Source organism: Podarcis tiliguerta, assembly GCF_965153285.1.
Source record: "Podarcis tiliguerta genome assembly, chromosome: 1".
Classification (NCBI taxonomy): domain Eukaryota; kingdom Metazoa; phylum Chordata; class Lepidosauria; order Squamata; family Lacertidae; genus Podarcis; species Podarcis tiliguerta.
The window spans coordinates 5,513,075-5,539,845 of NC_139534.1; the positions used below are offsets into that span (position 1 = coordinate 5,513,075).

Below are 26,771 nucleotides of genomic sequence, written 5' to 3' on the forward strand. Positions count from 1 at the left end.
ATTTAGAGTTTTTTGCGCCAAGTGCCTTTTCAACTATACTTCCTGTCACCAAAGTTCCCACTTTTGTGTGTGACATGAGGCCATCCTCCCTATCATCTGTTACGGGATTTAGATTTGAGTGCAGCAGATTTTGTTGAAAACCTATGCTCTGCTGTAGTATGGACAGTGCAGAAGTTGATTCTTGGGCACTGAGTGGAAGGGGAATGTTGGTATGGTGGCTGGGAGCAGTGGCGTAGCGTGGGTTGTCAGCACCCGGGGCAAGGCAAGTAATTTGCGCCCCCTAACCCGGGGACGCGGGTGGTGCTGTGGGTAAAAGCCTCAGCGCCTAGGGCTTGCCGATCGAAAGGTCAGCGGTTCGAATCCCCACGGCGGGGTGCGCTCCCGTTGTTCGGTCCCAGCGCCTGCCAACCTAGCAGTTCGAAAGCACTCCGGGGTGCAAGTAGATAAATAGGGACCGCTTACTAGCGGGAAGGTAAACGGCGTTTCCGTGTGCGGCTCTGGCTTGCCAGAGCAGCGATGTCACGCTGGCCACGTGACCCGGAAGTGTCTCCGGACAGCGCTGGCCCCCGGCCTCTTGAGTGAGATGGGCGCACAACCCTAGAGTCTGTCAAGACTGGCCCGTACGGGCAGGGGTACCTTTACCTTTACCTTTAACCCGGGGCAAGGCAAGTAATTTGTGCCCCCCCCCGCTGCACTGTCCCTCCCCCAGATACTCCCTCGCTCTCTCTCCGCACCGCACCGCACGCCTGGCACCCTCCCCTCCACAGTGGGCGGCGACCCGGCGGCTCGGATCGGATTCGCACAGCCAGCACTGCAGTGAGAGAGAGTGAGTGAGCCAGGTAGGGGCAGAGAGCTGTGAGTGCGAGCGCCCCCCCCCCAGATGTTGCGCCCGGTGCGGCCGGCCCCCCCTGCACCCCCCATGCTACGCCACTGGCTGGGAGTGAAATCTGAGCGAGTTTAATACTCAGGCTAAGGCTGCTCCTCCCCCAGGGAGTCCAGATGGGTCAGCAGAGGCTACATGGAACCAATGCAGAAGTCTGGCTAGTGTGAAGTTGAGCACAGGATTCAACTATTAATTTTTCCAAAACATCTACAGTCACAGTAGTAGGTAAAAATGAACATCTTTTCTTGAAATGTTGTAATAAAAGCAGCAAGAAGGCTGAGCTTTTGCTCCCTATGCTGGTTTACTTTTTCTTAGATGAAGCTATTAAAATAATGGGAAACATCTATAGTATTTTTTTATTAAAGCATTTTACTCTTTTAATTTTTATTTTATCCATTTTACCACAGTTCTCCCCCCTCAGGGGAAGTGGATTTTCTCACAGTCTCTTACCAGCTGCAAGAAAATGCCAGGAAGCAACTGACTAAACAGTGCACATAAAATTTAAGTGAACAAATTAGAAACAATACTTCACTAATTAAACAGAACCAATGGGAAGTGCAAACATTGGGAAATTCAATTTAAAAATCCTAGGCACCCTTCTGACATGGATGAACATTGCATTTCTTAAACAGCAGTCTTCTCACCCGCCTTTATGAAGCGTCCCATGACCCAACACTTAAAGCATTTTTCTACAGTATTGCTAATTGACAATGAAACATTCATAGTAATCCACTGTGTACATTCAGGGATTTTGTCTGTTTTATTTTTAAAGAAGCAGGTCTTTCCTGATGTTGAGAAGATTAAGTTAAGACTGGGAATAATTTGATCCAGCAGCATTTACTATGCATCCTTAGATGTATAGTACAGGCTGTTTACTACTGTTTTAATGTGGAAACTTGATACTGGACTCATTTCAGTCAGTGCTGTGTCAACCAGTTGTAGTTCCAAAAATCTCTGTGAAACTGATAGTAAAAATATCGGCAGGAGTGGTTCAAGGATGGGGAGATGTGTCTTTTATGGTGATAATTGGTTGAAATACCCTTTACTCATGAGAAACACTGCATCCATTTATGGAATGAAAATGTGACGATCATATGCACACTATTCAGACAATCTTCCATCTGTGAATTAACTGATGACTTTAAGTTCTTACGGTGCTATCATAGACTATGAGAAACTTGTCTTCCAATATCTGTTTAAAGTAAAAAATGTGATCGATGGTCCCACATATAGCATGGTATTGAGAAAGGAAATGCTCTGTGGCAGCTTATCCACTCTCTGCAGCTGATCATCTGCAACTCTCTTGAGCTGTTAGCCATTGATCCATCTAGCTCAGCAGTGTCTCCTCAGATGGTGGCAGCTCTCAGAAGTCACAGGCACACTTTCCGCTGTGGTAGAACCTGCAAAGCATGCCTTCCTTCCTTCCACCACTCAGCAAAGAGCATGGCTTGATTTACCACTGAGCCATGCCATATAACTGATCTCCATGTGGTTCACACATTCAGGCATTTCTTAGGTAGCGCTTGCCAGTGTCACACGAGTGAGTGATGTAGGCTGTGACCTCATCCTAAACCAGGTGCTAAAGATGAAAGTAGAAGTGGAATGAAGGAAATGGGCTATTATCCAAAACAAGACACATAAGTGAACATATTAAGACAAACTGGGAAATAACATTTGATTGTGACAGAACTTGAAATAATTGCCTCTGATGTTAGTACAGTGGTACCTCGGTTTACGAACTTAATCCATTCTGGAAGTCCGTTCTTAAACCGAAACCGTTCTTAAACCGAGGCTTGCTTTCCCTAATGAGGCCTCCCGCCGCCGGTGCCCTTCCACCATTCGGCTTCCGTTCTTAGACCAAGGTAACGTTCGTAGACCGAGGTAAACTTCTGGTTTTGCGGAAGTTCGTAACCTGAATCATTCGTAAACAGGGCTGTTTTTAAACGGAGGTACCACTGTACCAGAATAACACAGTTAATAAAACCAGGAATACAACATGGAACTTATTTTGATGTTTATTCCTGCTTCTTTTTTAGATTCCACCTCCTCATTTCAAAAAACCTAGCATTTCAATACTGCGTGCCCAGAAGGTGGATAATATAAGATGTGAACTTCAGGAGAAACATGAATTAGACTTCCAGAAAGCTCTAGTCAGCATCAAAGAGCGCGTGAAAGAAATTGAAGGCCCTGACATCAAAGAGAGCCTCCAGGACCAGATCCGCCAGTGGTTCATTGAATGCCGGTGAGGAACTAGCAGATTTATATATATTACCACAGCGACTACACTTGTCATTTTATCTAATCCCATTGGAACTGCTTTTGTGCATTTAACGGTTTTGGAGAAACACTTGTTATTCACTTGTTAGATTATTAGGCCATCTCATTTCTTTGCGTCATCGTTACTCCGTGAGCCTAGAGTTGCTCATGTTGTAGGAACTCTGGTTCAGAAATCTACAGCAGCAGATTGCTTATGTGCTTTTGCACATGTGGATCTACACTCCCTGCTTCCCTGCATAAAGGAGGATTTGGTGCAATCATCGCTTCCTAGACCCCCCACTTGCTTGTTTACAGGTTTCTAGTACTACTAGACTGGGTCCCTCCTTGCTGTCCTTCCGCTAGCAGGTGAAGGCCGCCTTGTTCCAACAAGCTTTGGGGAACTGGCTGCTTTTGATTAAATGGTTGGTGCTGTGCTTGTTTGTATTGTAATTGTTGGTATGTTTAAACACATTTAATTGTATTTTATGATTGGTTTTTCTATATTTGTAGCAGTTCTTGTTTTCATCTGTAAGCTGCCTCGAGTCCTCTCAGGGAAAAATATGGGGTATAAATCAATATAAATACAGTCCTACCTTGGTTTTCAAACGCCTAGTTCTCGAACGTTTTGGCTCCAGAACACCGCAAACCCGGAAGTGAGTGTTGTGGTTTGCGAACTATTTTTGGAAGTCATAGAATCATAAGAGTTGGAAGAGACCACAAGGGCCATCGAGTCCAACCCCCTGCCAAGCGGGAAACACCATCAGAGCACTCCTGACATATGGTTGTCAAGCCTCTGCTTAAAGACCTCCAAAGAAGGAGACTCCACCACACTCCTTGGCAGCAAATTCCACTGTCGAACAGCTCTTACTGTCAGGAAGTTCTTCCTAATGTTTAGGTGGAATCTTCTTTCTTGTAGTTTGGATCCATTGTTCCATGTCCGCTTCTCTGGAGCAGCAGAAAACAACCTTTCTCCCTCCTCTATGTGACATCCTTTTATATATTTGAACATGGCTATCATATCACCCCTTAACCTCCTCTTCTCCAGGCTAAACATGCCCAGCTCCCCTGACACGGCTTCCGCGGCTTCTGGTTGAGTGCAGGAAGCTCCTGCAGCCAATCAGAAGCCACGCCTTGGTTTTTGATCGTTTTCGAATGTCGAACGGACTTCCGGAACGGATTCTGTTCGAGAACCAAGGTACGACTGTATAACAATACCTACGGTACAAAGATACAGTCTCCACCCACTTTCACTCCACCGATCTTTGCCTCTCTACCCACATTGGGTAGAAGAAAGTTTGTCCCCGCCCCCCATGTGCTGAATGCAACACCATGTTAGGGATTGTGAACTGCAGTCTGAATCTCAACTGCAGAAGTTACTATGATTAATTCTTCAAAATAGGTCAGTCTTCCCCGGTTCTGAAGAGTTAAGCATTAAGATGCTCCCATTGTAGTTAAAGCAACCCAAAGTTCTGTAGAATGTCGGGATTTAGATATATCTGAAGGGGAATCAAAACATTAATCAAGTAAACACTGGGCCTTTTGGAGAGGGACTCAGCCCGATTCACAATCAAGGCCTTAACCCACCCTGTGGCCTCTGGCTAGAACACATTAGTCTGAATTTCATGGAGGATTTATGTGTTTCTGAAGTGCCCTGGGGAACTCTAAATTGGCATTCCTGACCTAATAACAGAAGATCTAAGTAATAGTAGCTTTCATGTACATACTATGCATTATTCTGACAAATGTAGATTAATTTTTTAGATGGAGAAGAAAGAAATGCCCTTTCAGACTAGGTTTAAATGGATGGCGGGCCAAGTGCAATGTCAACAAGCTTTCAGAGGTTTGTGGAAAGCAGGAGTCAGATGGGGAGAGGGAGTGGAGGATGGAGACAAAAGAATGTTTTCCATAATAAAAGATAAAATAATAGTGCTTGTGTGCTGATGTGAATTCTGTATTTCTCTTCACCATACTTGTACATTCTTGGTCCAAAGATAAATGTAATATTAAGTATAAGTGCTTGATATTATCTGATTCAATCAATCCATAGTTCAGAGAGTTTAGTAATAAAAATAAGCCCTACTAAAGCTTCACACTTGTGCAATTAAATCAAGTTTACTGTCTTTTTTCCTGTAGTGGTAATAAGATGTTTTTTAAAGCATGTAGCTTTGAGCTTTTTCTTTTGCGTTTTCGCCTTCCCACCCCCACATCCCTCTCAAAGTATTTTTACCCTTCCCCCTATAATTTACCCCCTTATCCTTTCATACTTCATTTGTGCCTTAGTCTTCATTCCACCCTGCAATGGCCAGTTTCTTTCATCTCCTCTCTGGCTGTTGTGCATTCACTTCTTCCCTCTGTAAGAGCTTTCCTCTATTACCACCTTAATTTCTAATCCTCCTTGCCACCTTTTCTTTCCCATTTCTCCTTCTCCTCCTCTTACCTCTCCTTTTATCTCACTTTCTAATTTCCCTCAATACCTCCTCTGGCTCTTTCATCTCAGAGAAGGGAAAACTTTCACTTTTCTCCCCCCCCCCCCGATATCTTGGCACCTTTACCCACCAAAGAAGGAATTCTTGGTTCAGGAATTGGTCCAGCCCAGAGCTATAGCATAGCTTGGAGGTAGAGGCAGATAAGTGAGGAGGAAAAGTAGGCAGTGCTTGAGAAACCCCTGTTCTAGGGAGCATTCTTAGTTCATGTGGCGTGGCTATGAAGCCCGGTGAGCCTGGTGTCAGCAGTCATCATATTGAAGCACTTAGAATCATAGAGTTGGAAGAGACCACAAGGGCCATCGAGTCCAACCCCCTGCCAAGCCGGAAACACCATCAGAGCACTCCTGACATATGGTTGTCAAGCCTCTGCTTAAAGACCTCCAAAGAAGGAGACTCCACCACACTCCTTGGCAGCAAATTCCAAGGTCGAACAGCTCTTACTGTCAGGAAGTTCTTCCTAATGTTTAGGTGGAATCTTCTTTCTTGTAGTTTGGATCCATTGCTCCGTGTCCGCTTCTCTGGAGCAGCAGAAAACAACCTTTCTCCCTCCTCTATGTAACATCCTTTTATATATTTGAAACCTCCAGACTGTATCCTTTTATATATTTGCCAAACCTCCAGACTGAGAGTGCCCCCCCCAACTTGACTGAGAAACAAAGGAAAAGACTGTAGATCTGTAGAGTTGGAAGGGATCCTGAGGGTCATCTAGTCCAGCTCCCTGAAATACAGGACTCTCAACTAAGGCACCCACGACAGAGGACCACCCAACCTCTGCTTAAAAACCTCCAAGGAAGGAGAGTCCACAACCTCTTGTGGGAGCCTGTTCCACTGCTGAACAGCTCTTACTGTTAGAAAGTTCTCCTTGATGTTTCGTCGGAATCTCCTTTCTTGTAATTTGAAGCCATTGGTTTGGATCCTGGCCTCCAGAGCAGGAGAAAACAAGATTGCTTAGGACAGCTGTTCAGATATTTGAAAATGGCTGTCATACCTCCTCTCAATATCCTCTTATTCAGAAGAAACACATCCAACTCCCTCAAACCATTCCTCATAAGGCTTGATTTCCATATCCTTGATCTTCTTGGTTTCCTTCCTCTGAATGTGTTCCAGCTTGTCAATATCCTCCTTAAATTGTGTCGCCCAGAACTGGACATAGTATTCCAGGTGTGGTCTGACCAAGGCAGAATAGAGTGGTACTATGACTTCCCTTGATTGAGACACTAGACTTTTCTTGATACAGCCTAGAATAGCATTAGCTTTTGCTGCTGCATCACACTGTTGACTCACGTTAAGCCTGTGATCTAAGACTCCAAGATCCTTTTCACGTGTACTGCTGGCAATCCAGGTGTCCCCCATCTTATATTTGTGCAGCTGGTTCTTCCTGCCTAAGTGTGGAACCTTACATTTGTCCCAATTGAAATTTATTTTGTTAGTTTTCATTTTGTCCCTCCTCAGATATATCCTGCTTGGTCTCCTTGCAGGCCATACATTTCAGATGGGTACAGCTGTACTGGTGTGGCTGGGGACCACTAGGAAATATAAATCGCCCCAGAGGCCCCTACAGTGACATTGAGCAGTCTTACATTTCGCAAAGAGCTCAAGCCAAAAAGAGCACCAGGCATCTAGCTTGCCCCACCCTACTGGGTGAGAAGCAGTGTCCTTCGTATTTGAAGCAGGATGACTGATGACACATGAAGGCATCTTTGAAGGAGACCCACTCTCATGTGGACATCCCAAAATCTGGAGTTGGCACTGTTGGCTGTGCCACATATTGACCAGTAATCAGTCTAGCATATTCTTCGTGGGCAATTTCTTAGCAGACAATTTGCGTGGAAAGTGTTCTCTGAATGTAGAAAGTTTGAAAATGATTGTATTATTAATCATTATAGGAAAAGAATAAATGCCTGGCTAGATAATGCATTTCTTGATTAATAGATAAGCAGTCAAAACAAATGGCTAAGCGTGTTGGTCCACTGAACAGAAGAGAAGTATTTTAGGGGGAGCAGAAGGAACAGACTGAAGGTTAGGAGAACACTGTAAAGAATGAACACATGGAAGAGGGAAACATCTAAGAATTGCTTTGCAGGAAAATTTTACTCAATTTGAAACCTGAAAGATATATTCAATTGTTGTTAGTTTAATTGTGTAACCCTTTTCATACCATTAGTGTGAATCATGTTTCTTTCCAAAAAGAGGGTAGTTAAGCCCATATGTAGTCAATCTGTTTTATTGAGTGCTGTGGGATTTACAGGAGGCCAGAGACACTGATGTAGCTTCTGTGCAATGGCAAAAGTCGCCTGCTTTAGTCTAGACATAAATATATGGGGTTGCCGACAGTAATGGAGGCAGCTTGGGGGCTTAGGAGAGGATCAGCCAGAAGCCCCTGTTTCTTACATTTTCTGTACTTGATTAAACAAATAGAAAAAGTTATTTTGCAGTGATACAGCCTGTTGAACTCCAGAGTCAAGCCACCAGATAGAATATTTTTCCTATTGCACTAACGTTTACAAAATTTGAAATGCTGAGTTGTGTCACCACAACAGTTGTAAATAGTTTCTTGATTTTGAAGTGTTTGAAAATGATCACATGTCAATTTTTAAGCAAACCAAATTTTCACCTCCTGGACTAATATGCAGATTATAATACTGTTATCATTTGGATTTTTCACTTCTCTGAATTTTGTGACGTAGTTCTCAGCTCAAAAAATTGTACCAAAATGCATAAAAGCATGCATAGAAATGCATACATTAAGATTAAATGTGTAGTTAAATACAGTGGTTTAAGAACAGCTTAGTTTATGAGCAACTTGGATTAAGAACGCTGCAAACCTGGAAGTAGGTGTTTTGGTTTGTGAACTTTGCCTTGGAAGCAGAACATGTTTCGCTTCCTGTTGAGTGTGTTCCATTTGTAAATTGAGTCCCCTGCTGCTATGGGAAAGCATGCCTTGGTTTAAGAACGCTTTGGTTTAAGAACGGACTTCCAGAACGGATTAAGTTCGTAAACCAAGGTACTACTGTATGTATTTTGCAATGGAGTACATAATTTATATGTAGGTATTTAAATATGAATTTTTTAATGCAATTTTTTTAATCCAAAGATTTTTGAATGTGCTAACAGGACATCACTGTCTTATGAACCAACTCAAGTAAAACTGACTTGGACCCGAAATAGGGTAAATGTCCATCCCTGGAGAAATCCAGGGCTGCCAGGTCACCTGAGGCTTCCACATGTGCTTTTTTCTGGAGTTGACATCCTTCGTTTACTCACTTGCTACAATGCATCCAGACAATATCAGCCCATTGAATTCTTCTATTTTCTGTGTTGACTCCTGTGGTTTTTCAGAACTCATTTCTTGTGTGAGCTGGGTGAATTGTATTACAATTGCAGCACCAGGTTGTCTAGTTGGGGCAGGCATAGTAGTATTAAGGCCTTTAATTGCTGCTTTGCCTTTTATTAAACACTTCAAGTCAGCCCATTTTATTGCTTCCTGATGAGTGTGGGTGGAGGATTAAGCGATGAACAACTTGTAAATTGCCCCTTGAATAGTGTTAATTGCCACAACTTCGGCCTAGGGTTTGTTTTGTTTTGTTTGATTTGTGTGGGGGGAAGGCATTGATTATAGTTTTCATCTCTTCTTTTTTTTCTTTCTCTGTTTTTATAACATTGGCGCTTTTCCATGTTGTCAATGCTTAGCTAAGGTTGTGTCTCTTGTTTTGGGGAAGTTCCTGTAAAAAGTAGATTTATCCTGGAGACCTGTGCTGTTGGTTTAACCTGCAGATCTGTAAAGAAGACTTCTAAGCAAGTATTACAATCACTAATTTTGCATTTTCTTTATTCAGTGCTGTAGTGAAACAGTACATATCCAGAGATGAACTGGGGTTTCCATAATTCTAGCCAACCTGGAACAGCAGCAACTGAAATCCTTTTCACACATTCAATCCTGAATGCACAGAATGTGTGTGTGCCCCAGGAAGGGAATATTAAAGGCTAGATGGGCGTTCTCTAAACCTTTGGATCCAGGGAGGACCTCTTCAAGAGGGGCTGTACCACCACATCTTACAAGGCAGTAGATCCATCCAGTCAACCTTGTAGTGGACTTTCCCAGCCATGATGGACAGAGATCAAGAGGGCTATAGGGTAGGGTAGAGGCTTCTGTAGAGTTGAAAAAAGATGTGCTGTTTTCATTCCTATCTCCTGACACACCCCTGTATTGTGTGGGGAAAGGTGTTGTTTTTACTTTGAAGCACAGAGCCCTGCAGCCCTAGATCCCTAATCTGGCTAATTCTCTCTCCCAGTTTCCAGTTTTGTCCCTTTTTCAACTGACACTTCAACATTCCATATATCTTGGAAGCTCACAGAACCTCTGTAGAACAAATTACCAGCCTTCAAGTCACATTTGCAAGCATCTTTGTAATGCAGTGTTGGTCTGCCAGGGGGCCTGGTGCCTAAAGCCAGATCTGTGTACAGCGTGTCCTTGTGGATCCTGCCATCTTCTATTCTATGGACATGACCAAGCCAGCTAGATGTCACTGGGACAGGAGTGCAAACATGTTGGGAACATGGGCTTGGGAGTGCTCATCTGTGTTTGAAGCTGTCTTGAAATGGGATGCCCCAAATCTTCATGATGTGGAAGGCGTTGCCCATAGCTCACTTCCATTAAACAGAGTGCTCAGCACACAAGCCTGGTAGACCTTCATCTTGATATTGGATATTTATGTTCACATTATTTGGAGAGGCAAGCTGTTTCCGTAGCTGCCTTGCCAGTACACTTATGCAACTCATCAATGATGAAGAGGTTGCTGGTTATGGTGCAGCCCAGGTAGACAGAATCATCTATCACCTCAAACGTGTGATCACCAACGCTGATAGCATCCTGACCCAGGATGTTGGCCTTTGTCAGGCTGATAGTAAGTCCAAACTCCCTGCAGGCTTGGGTAAAACAGCTGATAGCTACCTTGGAGTGTGCTGTCAAGGCTGCATCATCAGCAAACAACATCTGTATGTGCATGTCTGATTACAGTAGGAATTGCGTTTCAGAGTAATGGCACTACTATGCTAAAAGTCTTTGCTTGTCCATGGGACAATCAGGAGAGGTGCTTTGGATTATCTTGAGTGTACAGTCATACCTCGGAAGTTGAACGCCTTGCGACTTGAACGCTTCGGCTCCCGAACACCGCAAACCCGTAAGTAAGTGTTCCAGTTTGTGAACATTTTTTGGAAGCCAAACGTCTGACGCAGTTTACACGGCTTCCAATTGAGTGCAGGAAGCTCCCGCAGCCAATTGGAAACCGCGCCTTGGTTTTCAAACATTTTCAGACGTCGAACGGACTTCTGGAACAGATTCCGTTCAAGAACCAAGGTATGACTGTATAAGGGACAAGGTGTATAAGGGACAAGATGATAAGGCAACCTGGTCCTAAGCTATTTTGGCTCTGTGTACTGCATAAGAGCCAGTTCCTAGGAGCCAAGGTCTCTTCACCCTCCCAATAAAATATTTGAGGGGGCCAGTCCCACCCCCCAGTCAGTGGTATTTAAATGGTATGGGAGAGCCCCGTCATGTGATTGATTATGTAGGGTGGGGCTTACATGCCCCACATATTTTATTCAAGTTGGCACCCCTGGAACATGGAACTTAGCTCAGTAATGCACTGGGTTTACACAGCTTTCAGCACCAATGTTGTGTACTGATACAGAACTTTCCAACCAGAAGCCCATCTTCAGAATTCTGCACTCAGTGCAATCAACCTAAAGGGCAATATCCCAATCTGAAGGTTACCATACCAAACGATCTCTGTCCATGAATGGTCATAGCTGGCAGACCACATACTTCTGCATACCTAGGGAGTCCCCCAAGTATACAGAAACCTTACCTTATTTTAGGGATCCCTGCTTTGACTCCAAATCAGGCAATTAAGCTTGCTATTTGAGGAAACAGACATGGTAACTACACGGATAAAAACACAAAGCTGTCGGTTTCTCTTTTGCAAATATGAAAAGTGGGAGCTAATGAGATTGGCATCCCAAGGCACTGTAATGTGTTTTTTGGACTGCAAAGCTAACAGAGTTTTTCAATTAGCAGCACTGATAAATGGGCTCTCCGCATTAGACTAGGGCTAGCTTCTAATTGAAGACATCTGGTTTATTTCTCTTCATCATCTTTCACACTTCAGAAGTCACAGAAAGCACGCCAAGGATCTGGCCAATTTGTATCAGCTTATGCTTTGTGTTAGGAATCTGGAAGGTATTTTATCTTCACTGTCCAGCGTCCCTGAAAAGTAAATAAATTAAAGATTACATTTCTGTATAACTAAACTGATAGTCTAGTTTCTCTTTTCTCCTAAGCATAATGGTTTATTTAGAGCAGAAACAAGATAGTGTGAAACCATTGTAACCGCTTTTGTATATATGCTATTTATTCCATTCTTGTTCGAATAAAATCATTATTACCATGAATGAAACTTAATAGTTCTCTTAACATGCAGTGTAATGTTCTGATATAATAATGTCTAGTGTGTGCTAAAAATTAAGCATAGGAACAACAGTCATCTAATTTTTTTTTTTTTAATGGTAAATTGCCTTCTCCGATTTCTTTAGTAGAAAATGCACTTGTAACCCTCCTTAATCAAAGTGCCTTCTCAAGCGTAACAGTAATGTCATTAGCACAACACTGACATGAGGCTAAAAAATGCCTTGCACAATTCAAAATATTGATTATAAAAGATTTAATCCAGGCATAAATTACAGTCACTTGTAAGCATAGACAATCTAGAGGCATAAATGATTCTTCAAAAACGTCAGAAAGGAAACCATTTAGAACAGAAGTACGCAGCAGCCTTCAAGAGAATCAACATAGCAAAATAGCTTATTGTTACTGGCTGTGAGGTAAATAAATTCTTGGTTTCATCCATATTTTCTAAATAAACTGTGTTTGCTGTGCTGGGGATTTGTGGGTGGGTGGGGGATTCTTATAGCATGCCATTAGAATTGAATTAATGTTTAAGTTAGTTTAGTTCACATATCATATTAAGCCAAACTTTGAATTCTGGTAAATTTGCTTATGACCTGCATTAAAATATAGGCTGGCACAAAAATAATTTTTCAATGGGCTGAGTGAAGGTTATGTGTTAGTGACTGAAAAGCAAAGAAATCCAAAATTGCACAGTTCTTTTCATTTCATCACAATGTTGTGTTCTTGTAAAAAAGAAAGGAAGGATCTAACATAGCCACTTTCGATTGTTTTTTCAGTGCTTAGGCTTATCGTTTGTCCATTATTTGTGTGAGGTAGTCGGAGGTTGGATTCATGACAGAAACATTTATGACCCTATTTCTGACCCTATCCTTGGAGGCCACTGCAAGCCATGGCAGCTTCTCCATCAAATGCCCATAGTCCATAACTCAGTGAAATTATGCAGTCGAGTTTCCTGCATTTGGGGAAATCGCAGGGATCAGCACATTTTGCAGCCAAAGTTCTGATCCCTGGCATCTTACCTCTGGCAGCAGTAGCCAATGATCTAGGTCAGTATAAGACGGCTTTCTGTGTTCATAGCATAGCTTACCATGCAAATCTTTCATCCCTTATGAACACTCCACAAAATGTAGAAAAGTGAGAAGTTCGAGAGGATTTTCTGACCACATTTCCTTTTGGTTGGCTTCTGGAGAAGCCAGCTGCTGTTCATTTGAGCCTGGCTTCTCCAGTTGTTGATATCCCCAATATCCCTTTCTTACTTGATAACATCAGACCGAAATCTTAACTGCTGCACTTTCTGGTTGTCCATCTCGGGAATGGTTTGGATGTGTCAGATGCTTTCTTAAGTCGGTTCTTTAGTGAATGACAGAATTTCAGAAATTTCTAGTCTCTTGCAGTTTAATAGTGCAGGCATGTAGAATTTTTCCCTTTTTCGGTGCTTCAGAAGCCAGATCTGAAACACATCACCATAACTAGGATGCTTTTATAAGTTACAGATATTGGGTTTCTCCATTTTTTCCACACTTCCGCCTCCTCCATGTAAGGGGCAAAGCAGACAATGATATCACAGGCTGGGTGGGGGGTGAACCTCTCTGTTTGAGTGCAATTGCCATGTGTGCCCATTCAAAATCAGCAGCAGAGATTATGAGGTCTGGAAGCAGGGATTTGAGCCATGAAGCAATAAAGTGTGCAGAATCATTCTCTTCTGCTCCTTCTTAAAAAAAAAACCCAGAAATGTGGAAAATCAAAATAGGAGAATCAATTTGCATCTTCAAACTTGTTGCATATATCCCTCTTTTCATTCTTTGATCTTTTTGTCATGGATTTGGCTTAATTCTTTTGTTGCTGTACAGGCAGCCTCCTGCTTACGCAGGGGTTACGTTCGGAGGTACCTTGTGTGTCGGGGAAATCATGTAAAATCGAAACCCATTGGAAAGCTGCAAGCATCCCGTCCCATCTCCAGCCTGCCCCCATTCTGCCCTTTTAGTGACGTTTCACTGACGTCTTTATGACGTTTCTGGGTCACTTCCGGGTTCGGCCTGATGCGCTTACACATGGTTGCGCACGTACTGAACATGCGTAAATGGGGGGGGGGCTGCCTGTAGTTTCTGTTAAAGAGTCTAGCCCCGTGTTGAGTTCTGCCAACTTCGTTCCCATTGGGAGCGTTCGCTCTTTCCAAGTGTTTTCAATAAGCTCCTTTATGGCTTCTTGTGCGCTGCAAACTCTTCCCTTTAGATATTCTTACCATTTTCTTTCTCCAAAGAGGAAGAAGCCTCTTGAGGGCAGCGCCATCTTCTCTGCCGGCTGCATTAGTGTCCTTGAATGCATTAGTGTTTTTTGAATAAGATCTTTTCTTTTCAGCTTTTTAGAATCCTTTTGCTCAGCCCTCTCTTTTCTTCAAGGTTTGGGGTTTTCTTAGACAGCAGGGGGCTTTCATTCCAAGCTGTTTTTCTGGGCTTTGGAGCATAGCTTAGAGTTTAAGCAGCCCTCTCCTTTCCTTCACGTGCCCCTGAGTCTCGGCCTTTATCAGTCTTCTCCAAGGATTCACTGTTCTATATTAAGGCTGTGCAGCCCTAGACTTACTACTCGGGCGGACATTGCATTGAATACAGTGGGACTTATTTTTCTGAGCAGACGCGGGTTTTTGTGGCCCCTGGGCCTTTCTGAAGCATCTCTTGGGGAAGATTTTATTGCTCAGACATTCACTGCTATAACAATCCCTCCTTCCCAAACAGTTTTTATTATGTAATAAAATTATGCAATAAAAACAAAAATAAATAAAATTTGCCTCATAGCTGGTTATAAAGAATGACTAAAAGGTGGGATTTTGAAACACAGAGCCCATTACTCCCCAGAAAGATTGTGCTTCTTACATTGCACAGTAATTTTTCATGTCTTGTTTCATAACAAATCTAACATTCCTTATAATCTTGAAAATGAGTGCAGCTATCCTTATTCTCAGAAGAACTATTTTTTATTATCTTGACAGAGCCCTTTAGGCAATTAGGGAGAGGAGTTATGGCGAGAGGGAGAAAGGAGCAGCTCACGTAAAGCCATGCAGAAATATAGAGATTAGGTAGTACACAGTTGAGTCTATTACTAGGGAAATGTTTAGGTTAGAGTTGTACTGACATAAATCTCCATCAGTACCGCACTTTGAAGGATACAGAGAGTAAGTTTTAAATTGAGAATGATTTGCAAAAAGGTGGGTAGGGAGAAGTCTGTTAGCGTTATTTGGAGTGTGCAGTCTGCAACTCCTTTGTGTATTTTGACACAATTAATTCACTGCATACCTTAACTAAAATAATTTGGAATTCTTGGCTGTCTTTGGGGCATTTTTTGCCAATTACACTTGAGGGTCCAGGTAAATAATATGCTTTAAAAAACACACACACATTTAACTCAGTTCTAACCAAATTTCCAAGTAACTCATAAGCAGAATGAAACAGCTACATGCAGGTAAGGGAGGGAAAAGTATTTGGAGGGAAATATAGCATACAAGCTTATTTCACAAAGTGAAGACCACTCCATGTAAACATTGGAATGTTGTTTTACAAAACTGTGAATATGTACATCTTACACACAGCATTCCTCATATCTTTACCCAAAAGAGTCTCTGTTATTCTATCTCACTGTGCTTTTCAATTTATAAAAGAGTGTGTTTTGAAATATTTTTTATATATGCTTGTGGCAGAGCCAGACATTCACTCATGGGGAACTCTGTTGCCTCCCATTATTTGAAATATGTTTTAGCTCCATCTTAATTGCCCTCAACTGCTATTTAATACTTTCCTCCCTCCCCACTCCTTGCTGTCAAATATTCCTTCCCTCCACCCCAATTTTGTCCCTCTGACACATACTGTAAAACGCTTCAAGAAGCATCTATTTCTGCGCACTGAACCCTGCAGAGGCTGGCCTTAGCTATTTCAGACTTTGTGTGGCAGAAAACCTGGCTTAGGCTGCAACCCCAAGCAGTGCTTTTCTTCTAGGAAAAAAGGTGCCAGTACTCCAGAAAGAAAGCACGGATCCTAACCATGTCTTCTCAGAAATAAGTCTCATTTACCAGTATTTCTGTGGGAATTCCTCCCAGGCAAGTGAGGTTAAGATGGCAGCTTTAGCCACCAAGGCGGCTGCTTGAACACAATCGTTTGTTCGGTTTTTATTGTTTCCATGATTGTTAATTTCAGCAGTATATTTGAGCTTTCACATTATTTAATGCTACTTTGTAAATATAGCAAAATACAGTGCAGGTTTAGTATTCATGTGAAAGCTCAAATATAATGGGAAATTAATGTTAGGGAAACATTGGGAAAACATATATGAATGCAGCCATGAAAAATCACAGGTAATCACAGCTCCCTGACATATATTTATATAATGCAAGTATTTACAAACCTCTATTTGCCATATTCACACTGACTTTATAATTGTATTCATGAAACATCCTGGATGTGAAAATATAATGTGTGAACTGAGAGTACTTTGTAACAATTCAAGGGATTTCCAACTTTCCCGTGAGTTGCACGCTGTTGCACCTTTTACTGTGTATTTTATTGTTAGCCATATTGGGCATCCACACAGAAAGGCAAGATACACATTTTAACAAATTAATAATAAATACAACCAATGTTGAATTTTCAGGACCTTTTTTATATATTACAAATTCTTTGAGTGAACCCCCCCCCCCTTTCCACAAAGAGGTCCTTCTGCTACTACATACAATTTTTAGAGATCAATTCAACATGTGCTGCAACCAAACACCCAGGACTGAGTATTGCTTGGGTTCCCTCTTTTTAGTCCAGGGATCACCAGGGGTGGTACTTAAGCAGCACCTTCCTATTGGACAAAGAGGAGGAAGGGCCAGTAAATTTAGTTGTTTTACCTGTATTATTATTATTATTACTACAAATAATCATATTTTAATTATTTTTATGTATTGCCTTTATTTGTGACTCACTATGTTAAATGCTTGCAAGTGACTTACAGTTATAAAAGCATACAGAATACAAAATTTTACAATAACTTCAAAAAGGGGAATGAACATTACTGACTAAAACTGGTCATCTTGCAATAACAAAAAAAGGGATGAATACAAGCCGTACTCTTCCATAAAGACATTTATACATAGTTTTACTTGTATGCCACCTTTCCATAGTTCAAACCATGCTCAAGTAGCTTACAACAGGAAAAAACCTCATAATTTCAAACATAACAAAAATAGCCATAAACCATAAATAAAACATCAAAAAGTACGCAATCAAATTGAACAATTTCCATGTACATCATAATCAAAAATAAAGATACATAAATTAATATAAAATAACAGCAACAACCCCACCCCAGCAAAAGCCCCTAAACAGCACCCCAGCCCAAGAGTGTTCAGCAGCTTTAGCTTTTGTAGTTGGAGTCTGTCAGGTGGGCAAAGGCTAGCAAGGCAGGGAGCAGGTCTTCCAGGCCTCACAGTCAAGGTGCCCTCTGACTACCTTGAGTCAAGGCTGTGAAAAGTATTCCCAATGCCCTCCAGTTGTACTGGCAATTAAGGTAATTAGGTCTGCCTGTCTGCAAGCCAATATGTACATACCTGCGTTTTCTGCATTCTGCAAGCCACACTGTAGAGGTCCATATGTTTATTGGATCAGAGATTATGGGAGCAATACAGCTTTAGAATTGCCAGACTTGTGCCACCTCACAACTTGATTAAACCTGAGATGTTTGCCACAACCAAGTTTCATGCGTGTTTCCATTGTAAGGTGGCTGCAATGACGAAAGGGGCATACCAATCTAATTTTAGAAGCATTCTTTCTCAGAACTATGCTCTAATTGGAGACTAAAGAGTATGATTAGAGACTTCCTTGCAATTCAGTGCTGGGTATTTTTTAAAAACTGGGGAAGCTCTTTGTAGCTGAAGTACTCTTAAAATAATTTAAGTTCATCATAATACTATTATTTATAATGAGAATATTTTTTGTTCATTTGCTTTAATAAACTGTGACATAGTTCTTTGTTATACTACTCACTTTTCTTTGGCGAAGATTTTCAAAAATACTTGAATGTTGTTACAAATTCAGTTCTTTTGAGACCTACAGTATAATTGTAAACATGCTTGCTTACAGGTGAGTCCCAAGGAATATAGTAGGTCTTATGTGTCAATGTAGTCATAGGAGTAAAAAATGAAAGGATTGCATTCAACTAAGTTATATATAAGTAGACCCATTAAAATGAATGACCCGAAATCAATCATGCCTGAATAGGACTAGTATTGGATGCCACCCAAAGAGGGCAACATCTCTGCACACTGGAGGCAAAGAGAGAGAAAGTGCTTATTTTGAATGCTTTCAGTTAATCTGCTACACTCCAACATAGGCTAAAAGTGAGCTAGAACTATGGCTAAAAGGTATCCGGATTCTTGCTTATGTGAACATAAGGAATTATTTCAGAAAGTCAGTATTGAATCTACTGCCTTTGGAACAATTCTGGCTTCTCCGAACATTTAAACCCTAATGATCACTGTCTCTTATGTGCTGTTCTGGTGGTACCTACGGGACCGCCTCTCCTGGTATGTCCCACAGAGAAATTTATGGTCTGCAAATAAAAACATCCTGAAGATCCCAGGCCACAGAGAGGTTAGGCTGGCCTCAACTAGAGCCAGGGCTTTCTCAGCCGCAGCTCCAATCTGGTGGAACGCTCTGTCACAAGAGACTAGGGCCCTGCGGGACCTGACATATTTCCGCAGGGCCTGCAAGACAGAGCTGTTCCACCAGGCCTTTGGTCAGGGCGCAGCCTGACTCCCTCCTCTGGCAATCTGCACAGAATTTTGCTTAATGGTTGCCATCAATTTGATTTTAATTAATTTTATAATGAATGTTTTAAAATGCTGGATTGTTTTGATTGTTGTTAGCCGCACTGAGCCCAGCTTTGGCTGGGGAGGGCGGGATATAAATAAAATTATTTATTATTATTATTATTATTATTATTATTATTATTATTATTATTATTATGGCTGTGCAGTGCCAGGACTCCTGCAGACCTGAGGAAAGTGTGGATCAGTGTCCCTGGCATTATCTACACTGGGTAATGTTGTACAAAACTCCTTTTAAGGTGGAGCCTTTTGGAGAGTAATGGTTCCCAAATTTTCACTTTAACTCTAAGATAGTAAATGAGCATCATAGGGAGTACGTGTGTGAACCATGGAAATATGAGAAGTTTCTTTGGCCCTCTGAAACTGAGCCTTTTTTATTGGATATAACTGTCCTGAGTTAAACCATGAATAAGTAGGCCTAGCAGAATCTAAAAAGGAGTCATAACTGCAATAAATTACAATCGCAGCCTTAAAACAACCCCAGATATTAAATATACATTTTAGGCTGCAAATAATTTTTATTACTGCATTTTGAAGAACAGGATAATCCAGTTGATGCCCCAACATTGGGCAGGATCCAGCAGGCACTGTTGGCAATGAAGCCCTCTGCCTTGATCTTGCTTGTGCTTGGCACTGGCCCACAACACATACAGTTCACAGTGGGAGGTCAGCACCGTGTTCCTCTTCTTCTCAGTGCCTGAACCTCAACATTACTCTTGTTCCAAAAAGGAAGAGGGCTTCTTTGTGCCCTACATTATTGATTTACAAAAGGTAATTCAGCCTTCTCTCTGCATTGAAGTTCTTTTTCATCTGCACCTAGCTCTTTGGAACATATTTGCAAGGTCTGGATGTTGTCGAGAACAGCATGTCAGCCTTTGCCACTGCAGAGATTCAGCTGGTGTACATATGTTTAAAATTTGACTAATTGCATAATGTTGAGGCACAGTGCAATGGAGCATAGCGCAGATGTACAGAGCCTGAAACCAGTGCCTCGTGCTGGACCATCTTTCCCCACAGAGGACATGACAGATTAATAATGGGAACAGCTGAAACTGCTGAAGAATTGACTTGGGGGCAATCAAGGGCTGCAGTGAGTCATTAGTTATGCTTGTTTTTAACAACACATTTCTCTCTAATGTGGCCTAAATATGAAGCAAGCCAAATCATCTGTACTTCAGTTCTAGTGCCAAGTGCCATTTTTCAAATGCATGCATTGAAAGGCAGTAAAAAAATAAAAAAGAATAATCTGGCATGACTTTTAATATTTAAGTTAAATAGAAAATTGGATCTGTACCTTATATTTGTTCTTCTTTGTTAGAAATAATTCTGTATGTAAAAACCATTTCCCCCATCATGTTAAAAAAATATCTGGGAAACAAAGAGCCATTTACTGCTCAGCTGTGGGATTTACTCTACTAAAAGTTGAAAATAAGGGAAAGAGAGATGTCCTTTATTGGGTGAGATAGTTCACGTTAAGCAGATTCTGCCCCTTGTCCAACACTTAATTTTTATGGACAAGGAGAACTTTGCAGAACCAAGGGAATGACTTCAGAAGGATGAAACACAGAGTTTCATTTCCCACATGTCAACAAACAATTACTGAAAGGTACTGTGTGGGCACTGAGCTTGTCAGAGAATTTCTGAATTAGATGGAACAATCTATGAATGCAATTTCAGGAAGCTAACTTACATGAAAATGTGGTCCAACATCTCATTCTTACAGTTTTGCCTCAGTAATTTAGAATATAGGATGAAATGCATGGTACTTAACAGAGTAAGACTAATGTAAATGATGTTTAGGGCAGTTGCAAGAGAGTAATCACAAGAACCCTTTAAGATGGGAGCAACCCATCTCCATTGCATACATTTGGAATAGAGCGGAAGAGAACACGGCTTGCCTTAGAAAGGAGTTGCATTCATGTCTTGCGGATATATACCTTTTTTTTTGCTCTATAAGACTCACTTTTTCCCTCCTAAAAAGTAAGGGGAAATGTGTGTGCGTCTTATGGAGCGAACGCAGGCTGCGCAGCTATCCCAGAAGCCAGAACAGCAAGAGGGATTGCTGCTTTCGCTGCGCAGCGATCCCTCTTGCTGTTCTGGCTTCTGAGATTCAGAATATTTTTTTTCTTGTTTTCCTCCTCCAAAAACTAGGTGCGTCTTGTGGTCTGGTGCGTCTTATAGAGTGATAAATACGGTAGCTGTCTCTACCACATCACACTTCATCTCTAGTCATTTGCTTCGCCTGCCCACATCAAACTGCTTTTGAGTAGGAACACCATTTTGCTGATTAGCCATATATAATTAGCTAACTGTTTTGAATTAATACTTAAAAACAACATGTGGCTCTGTGCTGTTTTTGAAATGGAGCCTTTTCTCTCACACAGGCACATGACAGGAAAATTTCCGGACTACCCTGACGAAGAACAAGGCGGTTCAGCTATTCTTTTTGCTGAAAAAACTCCAGAGGAGGTATCATTTGTTTCAGACATAAGGTTAAAAAAGGATTATTGTTTATTCCCTTTTTGAAACAATGTATGGTAGGCCCAGATTTATAGTACCAAATTTGATCTTACTGGGTTGGAGCCACAGGTGCAGCCAAAAAGGATATCAGGAGACCCCAAATTAAAATTAAAATCTCATCTGGAACTCAGAGGTCTGAACACAGTTGCGCTAGGGCTTTTTTATCCCCCTTCCTAACTCATATTCGCTTTAAAAAAACCTGTTACGTGACTTCTGCATTAGAGAATTTGATTCTGAGGCACTGGTTACAATTTCTAGACGCCAAACGGTTCCTCTGCAGAGTCCTTTAATGAGATCTGCCAGTCAAGTCACATGAAGGTTCCACACATGTATTAACAATTTCTGCCACATTCCAGGAGCCATTCCCCACCCCATCCCACATCTGGAAAGCAATGCGAAAACCAGCCTAAAGTATTTCTATACTCACAGAACGCTAGGCGTGCAAATCTCCGTCGGGGCAGGGCAGTATGGTGCCTTCCAGATGTTGCTGGACTCAAAGCTCCCATCTGCCTTGAGCATGGACTGAACGCTGGGGCTCTCTGGGGGCACCACATTGACTATCCCTGGTTTATGCTACTGGCCACGCTTCTTCTTCAGCATGTAACTACGTACAGTTGTACCTCGGGTTACATACGCTTCGGGTTACATACGCTTCAGGTTACAGACTCCGCTAACCCAGAAATAGTGCTTCAGGTTAAGAACTTTGCTTCAGGATGAGAACAGAAATCGTGCTCCAGGGGCATGGCGGCAGCAGGAAGCCCCATTAGCTAAAGTGGTGCTTCAGGTTAAGTACAGTTTCAGGTTAAGTACGGACCTCCAGAACGAATTAAGTATTTAACCCAAGGTACCACTGTACTGTGTTAACATTGCCCCATGACAGTGTTCCAGAAGTTACTGTTTCTTTGGTAAAGACTAGCCTACAGAAGCCCATGTCATAATAAATCTATTAATCTTAAAAGAGCCGCAAGATTATATAGTGTCAGCGTTTTGGAATTTGTTACATATATAGGGACACTCAGAGTTGAAGATTTGGCACTGGGTGTCCATATTTAGGAGATACAGCTGTAGAAATGAACCTCACTCAGCTGCTGTGACCTTCTAATTTCTCCACGTCTCCTGGGAAATGTGGGGTGGGGGGAAGAGAGGGGGGTTGTTTCATAATGGGGGGGGGGTCTTGCGCTTGGATCCTGCTTCCAGGTTTCCCCATAGGCTTCTGGCTGGCCATTGTGAGAACAGGATGCTGGACCTTTGGCCTGATCCTGCAGGCTCTTCTTCCGCTCTTGTGTTTTTATTTTTCCTCTGAAATAATTACCGTATAAGTGTCACCATTTCCATGTTACGGGTGGGGTGGGGGGCTGAGATTGTGTCGGCTGCTCTAGACAAGCCACTCGGGTGAATTTGTGATGGATGATATGTGACCCTCCCATGTGCAGCTTGGACTATTATCTGCTTCTCCGGGCAAAAGATTCCAGGTGGGAAGGAATCTACTCAGTTTCTTACTAGAACCCCAGATCCACCAGGTGCAAAAGACAGGCACTTGGAACTAAAAATTCTGAGCCTAGAAGTTGGTTTTGAGTACCAGCATTAAACAGAGCTCACGGCCCTTCCACAGGAAAATTCAGTTCTGCTCGCCCTCTTCCCCAAGCTTTTTAAATAAAGGTAAAGGGACCCCTGACCATTAGGTCCAGTCATGACCGACTCTGGGGTTGCCGGTGCTCATCTCTCTTTATTGGCCGGGGGAGCCGGCGTACAGCTTCCGGGTCATGTGGCCAGCATGACTAAGCCGCTTCTGGTGAACCAGAGCAGCGCACGGAAACGCCGTTTACCTTCCCGCCAGAGCGGTACCTATTTATCTACTTACACTTTGACGTGCTTTCGCACTGCTAGGTTGGCAGAAGCAGGGACCGAGCAACGGGAGCTCACCCCGTCGCTGGGATTCAAACCGCCGACCTTCTGATTGGCAAGTCCTAGGCTCTGTGGTTTAACCCACAGCGCCACCCGCGTCCCAAGCTATCAGCAGTATAATTTACTTCATTGCATGTGGGGGTGGCTAATCAGATCATTCATTTGATTTGATCAGCCAGAACTCGTATCAGTAGATCCTGATCTGCCTTGTGCCCACTCCTGATTACTGTTCATGGAAAGCACTAAGCCTATGGGCCTTCCTGCAAGGTGAGGCACATGCCTGTCTTTTCTACCCCAGGCCAGGTTAAGAGTACTTGCTGAGCAATGGGCTGCTGCAGCGTTCCCCAATCTGGTGCCCTCCAGATGTTTTGGACCAGGACTGGCTAGTTTTCATGTTACAGTTATTCTGTGCCAATATCTCTAAAGTACCGTATTTTTCGCCCTATAGGACGCACCGTCCCATAAGGCGCACCTAGTTTTTTGGGGGGGAAATAAAGGGAAAAAATTATTTTTCCCCCTGGCGCAGGGTTGGGGAAGCCCGAGCTTCCCCCGACCCCAGCCCCCAAACAGGCAGCTCTCTGCAAGCCGTGGGAGCCCAGCGCTGGCTCCCGCTGCTTGCTGAGAGGTCCGCGAAGCCTGCATTCGCCCCATAGGACGCACACACATTTCCCCTTCATTTTTGGAGGGGGAAAAGTGCGTCCTATAGGGCGAAAAATACGGTAATCTTTTTAGCTATAGACAAAAAATGAAAAGGTATTTTTAAAAATAGCACAGTAAGAAACATGAATCAGAAAACAGGAGACTGATAACGAATCTGATAGTGGTAGCAAGAACATTGATTGCTAAAGGTTCCTTCTTTGGAGAAGTGGCTACATTAAATCTTATGATTTGATTGTGATTAAAATAATAGTGATGATTCGTTTTTGTTCAGGGTGGGCTGATCTTTGTGGCTGAACTCTATATCGTTTAGCAAGAAAATATTTATTCAAGATAGCATAAAGTTGCAAGGGTTGACTATGTTATAAATGTTTGTTACATTTGTTGGTTTGATAGCTGGAATGAAGCTAGTTGTTTTGTTTAGACTCCTTTCTTTATTCTGCCAGGTGGCTGCTGAAATAATTGCTAAAGAAGAAGAAGAACTGAAAAAGAAGAAAAAGAGAAAGGGGAAAAAAGAAAAGAAAGAAAAAGGGAAAAAGAAAAAGCAAGGGAAAGAAAAAGAGCCGAAACCAAAGAAGAAAGAGCAGGCAAGCAATGCTAATGCACAACTGTTTTCAAATTTTGTTGATTCAATTAATTTTGGGTAGAATCTGGATGAGAACTATGTGTACACTTTGAGACCCACAATAAGCTTCTGCTTAGGCTTCCAGCCAGCCTAGAATATGAGCCATATGGACTCTCAGAGGACCCTTTCTTTGTTTCCCACCCTCCTAAAACTTTCCTCCACTGTCTTAAATAGTTCCTAAAAACCTTAGCATCAGAGCAGACTGTCAGATTCAAACATGAGTGCTTTACATTGCCATATATAAGCACAGGGGAAGAATCGAGGAGGAAAGCTATCTGTGTTTCTCTCCCCCCCCCCCCCCACATCTCTTTCTCCATTTCTCCTCTTCCCCAAGTGACAGCTGTTACTGATATAAAGAAGCCAAGCATGAGGAAAGGGGTTGGGACTTGCAAGTTTAGCCCCACATCCAAAGCTATTTGACTCCTCCAGCCGTCACCATGTTGAGAAGTAATGTGGAGAGCTTGTTTCACATGTGGGGGCTTACAGCACAATCTAGAACCCTGATTATCCACCCTTTAAATTGCAAGGGTAGCCCCTATGTGTATTTATTCTTTTTTTATTTAACCAGATTTATATACCACTTCATTATCATTAGAGCAACAGCACACAGTGTGTGGGTTTTTCCCCCATATTTTTCCCCCCTATTTGTGATCATTAACATTGAGTGTTATGAGAAGACTTTACAGGGTGGGAAAATCTCATTTCCTAGAGAATCCAGGGGCATCTAATGAAGCTGAATGTTGAAAGATTTAGGACAGGCAAAAGTACTTCACACAGTGCCTAGTTAAACTGTGGGATTTGCTCTCATAAGAAGCAGCGATCTCCACCAACTTGGGTGACATCAGACCAGTGGCGTAGCGTGGGGGGTGCAGGGGGGCCGGCCGCACCGGGCACAACATCTGGGGGTTAGGGTTAGGGGGCGCAAATCCACGGGTTAGGGGGCGCAAATTACTTGCCTTGCCCCGGGTGCTGACAACCCACGCTACGCCACTGCATCAGACAGATCACAAAGCCACCAATGGCTGCTAGCTATGTGAGCCAAGTTTCACCTCTGCTGTCCTCCTTTACACAGATGAGGCAATCCTGATTTCATACACCCAATTGGGATTGCACAGACCGATGAATCGGTTCAGCTTGTACTGCAAGAATGAGCATCTTACTATAAATTACCAAAAAACAAAAGTTACGATATTTGGCAAATCTAAGAAAACGTACAATTGGTCGCTTGAAGGAAGTACACCGCAGCAAGTATTCTCATTTAAGTATCTCAGTGTGGTCTTTCAGTGGACAGGCAGGTGGTTTGCACAGGTCCAGTCAAGTACTCTTAATAGCTGATAGAACTTTAAACGGACTACTACAATTCCACCGTACAAAAGGGGGTAACTGGGTGCAGTTTTGAACTTTATAAGACCAGGGTGTTGCCAAAGTTGTTATATGGAGCGCCACAACCAATTTAGATTCACTGGAGAGAGTGCAAAACAATTTTTTGTGCAGATTCCTGCCAGTCCCTACCTCTACAAAAATAGCACTACTCTGTGCAGAACTGGGTGTAATGCCCAATAAAGCCAAACCCCTTAGACTGGGCTTGCTTTTTGGGTTAAAAGCTATTTCAAAAAATATCAAAATCCCTCGTTACACCTTTAGAACACATGACCCCAAACTCATGTAAACGTGAAATTCAATTTGCTGCCAGAAGGTTGGGACTCTCTGCCTCCTTTCTTGTGTCGCAGGTTTTTGAGACGGTTAAAGCAAAGGCTTAGAGACACCAAGATGCAATCACAAACTGCTGAGATCAAGATCTGTCAATCTAACAAATTGCATGCTTTTTTTAATTCCATTGTCTCCATCCTACCAAGATATCTGGTAGATTTGCCAAATGTTAAAATTAGTGTAGCCTTCCTGCAGGCAAGACTAAATGTCCTTCCGTTAGCAGATTGGACAGGCCGACATAAAGGAATTTCTAAGAAGGACAGAGTTTGCACGTGCAACTCTATGTCAATAGAAGACATCACGCATGTTCTCCTTGAATACCCTTTTTATGATGACCTTAGAAACAATTACATTCACCCATTGTTAAGATTGCAGAAGGGAAGGACGTCTCTTGCAAAGACCTGTTT

The 26,771-nt window shown here is 42.4% G+C and overlaps 1 protein-coding gene and 1 long non-coding RNA gene across 2 annotated transcripts in view; one reads left to right on the forward strand and one right to left on the reverse strand.

Annotated features, from left to right (window-relative positions):
* DRC11 (dynein regulatory complex subunit 11) overlaps positions 1-26,771 on the forward strand; it is an 85,254-nt gene that overhangs the window by 18,708 nt on the left and 39,775 nt on the right. The window contains exons 6-8 of the mRNA XM_083403223.1: positions 2,920-3,125; positions 21,332-21,416; positions 24,476-24,616. Of these exons, the coding sequence (XP_083259349.1) occupies positions 2,920-3,125; positions 21,332-21,416; positions 24,476-24,616 (432 nt within the window). The remainder of the gene's footprint in view (positions 1-2,919; positions 3,126-21,331; positions 21,417-24,475; positions 24,617-26,771) is intronic.
* LOC310659567 lies at positions 16,718-20,291 on the reverse strand. Its single transcript, XR_014502814.1, has 3 exons — positions 20,242-20,291; positions 17,670-17,842; positions 16,718-16,924 (listed from the first exon to the last, which is right to left on the reverse strand). It is a non-coding gene; the product is annotated as an uncharacterized lncRNA (long non-coding RNA).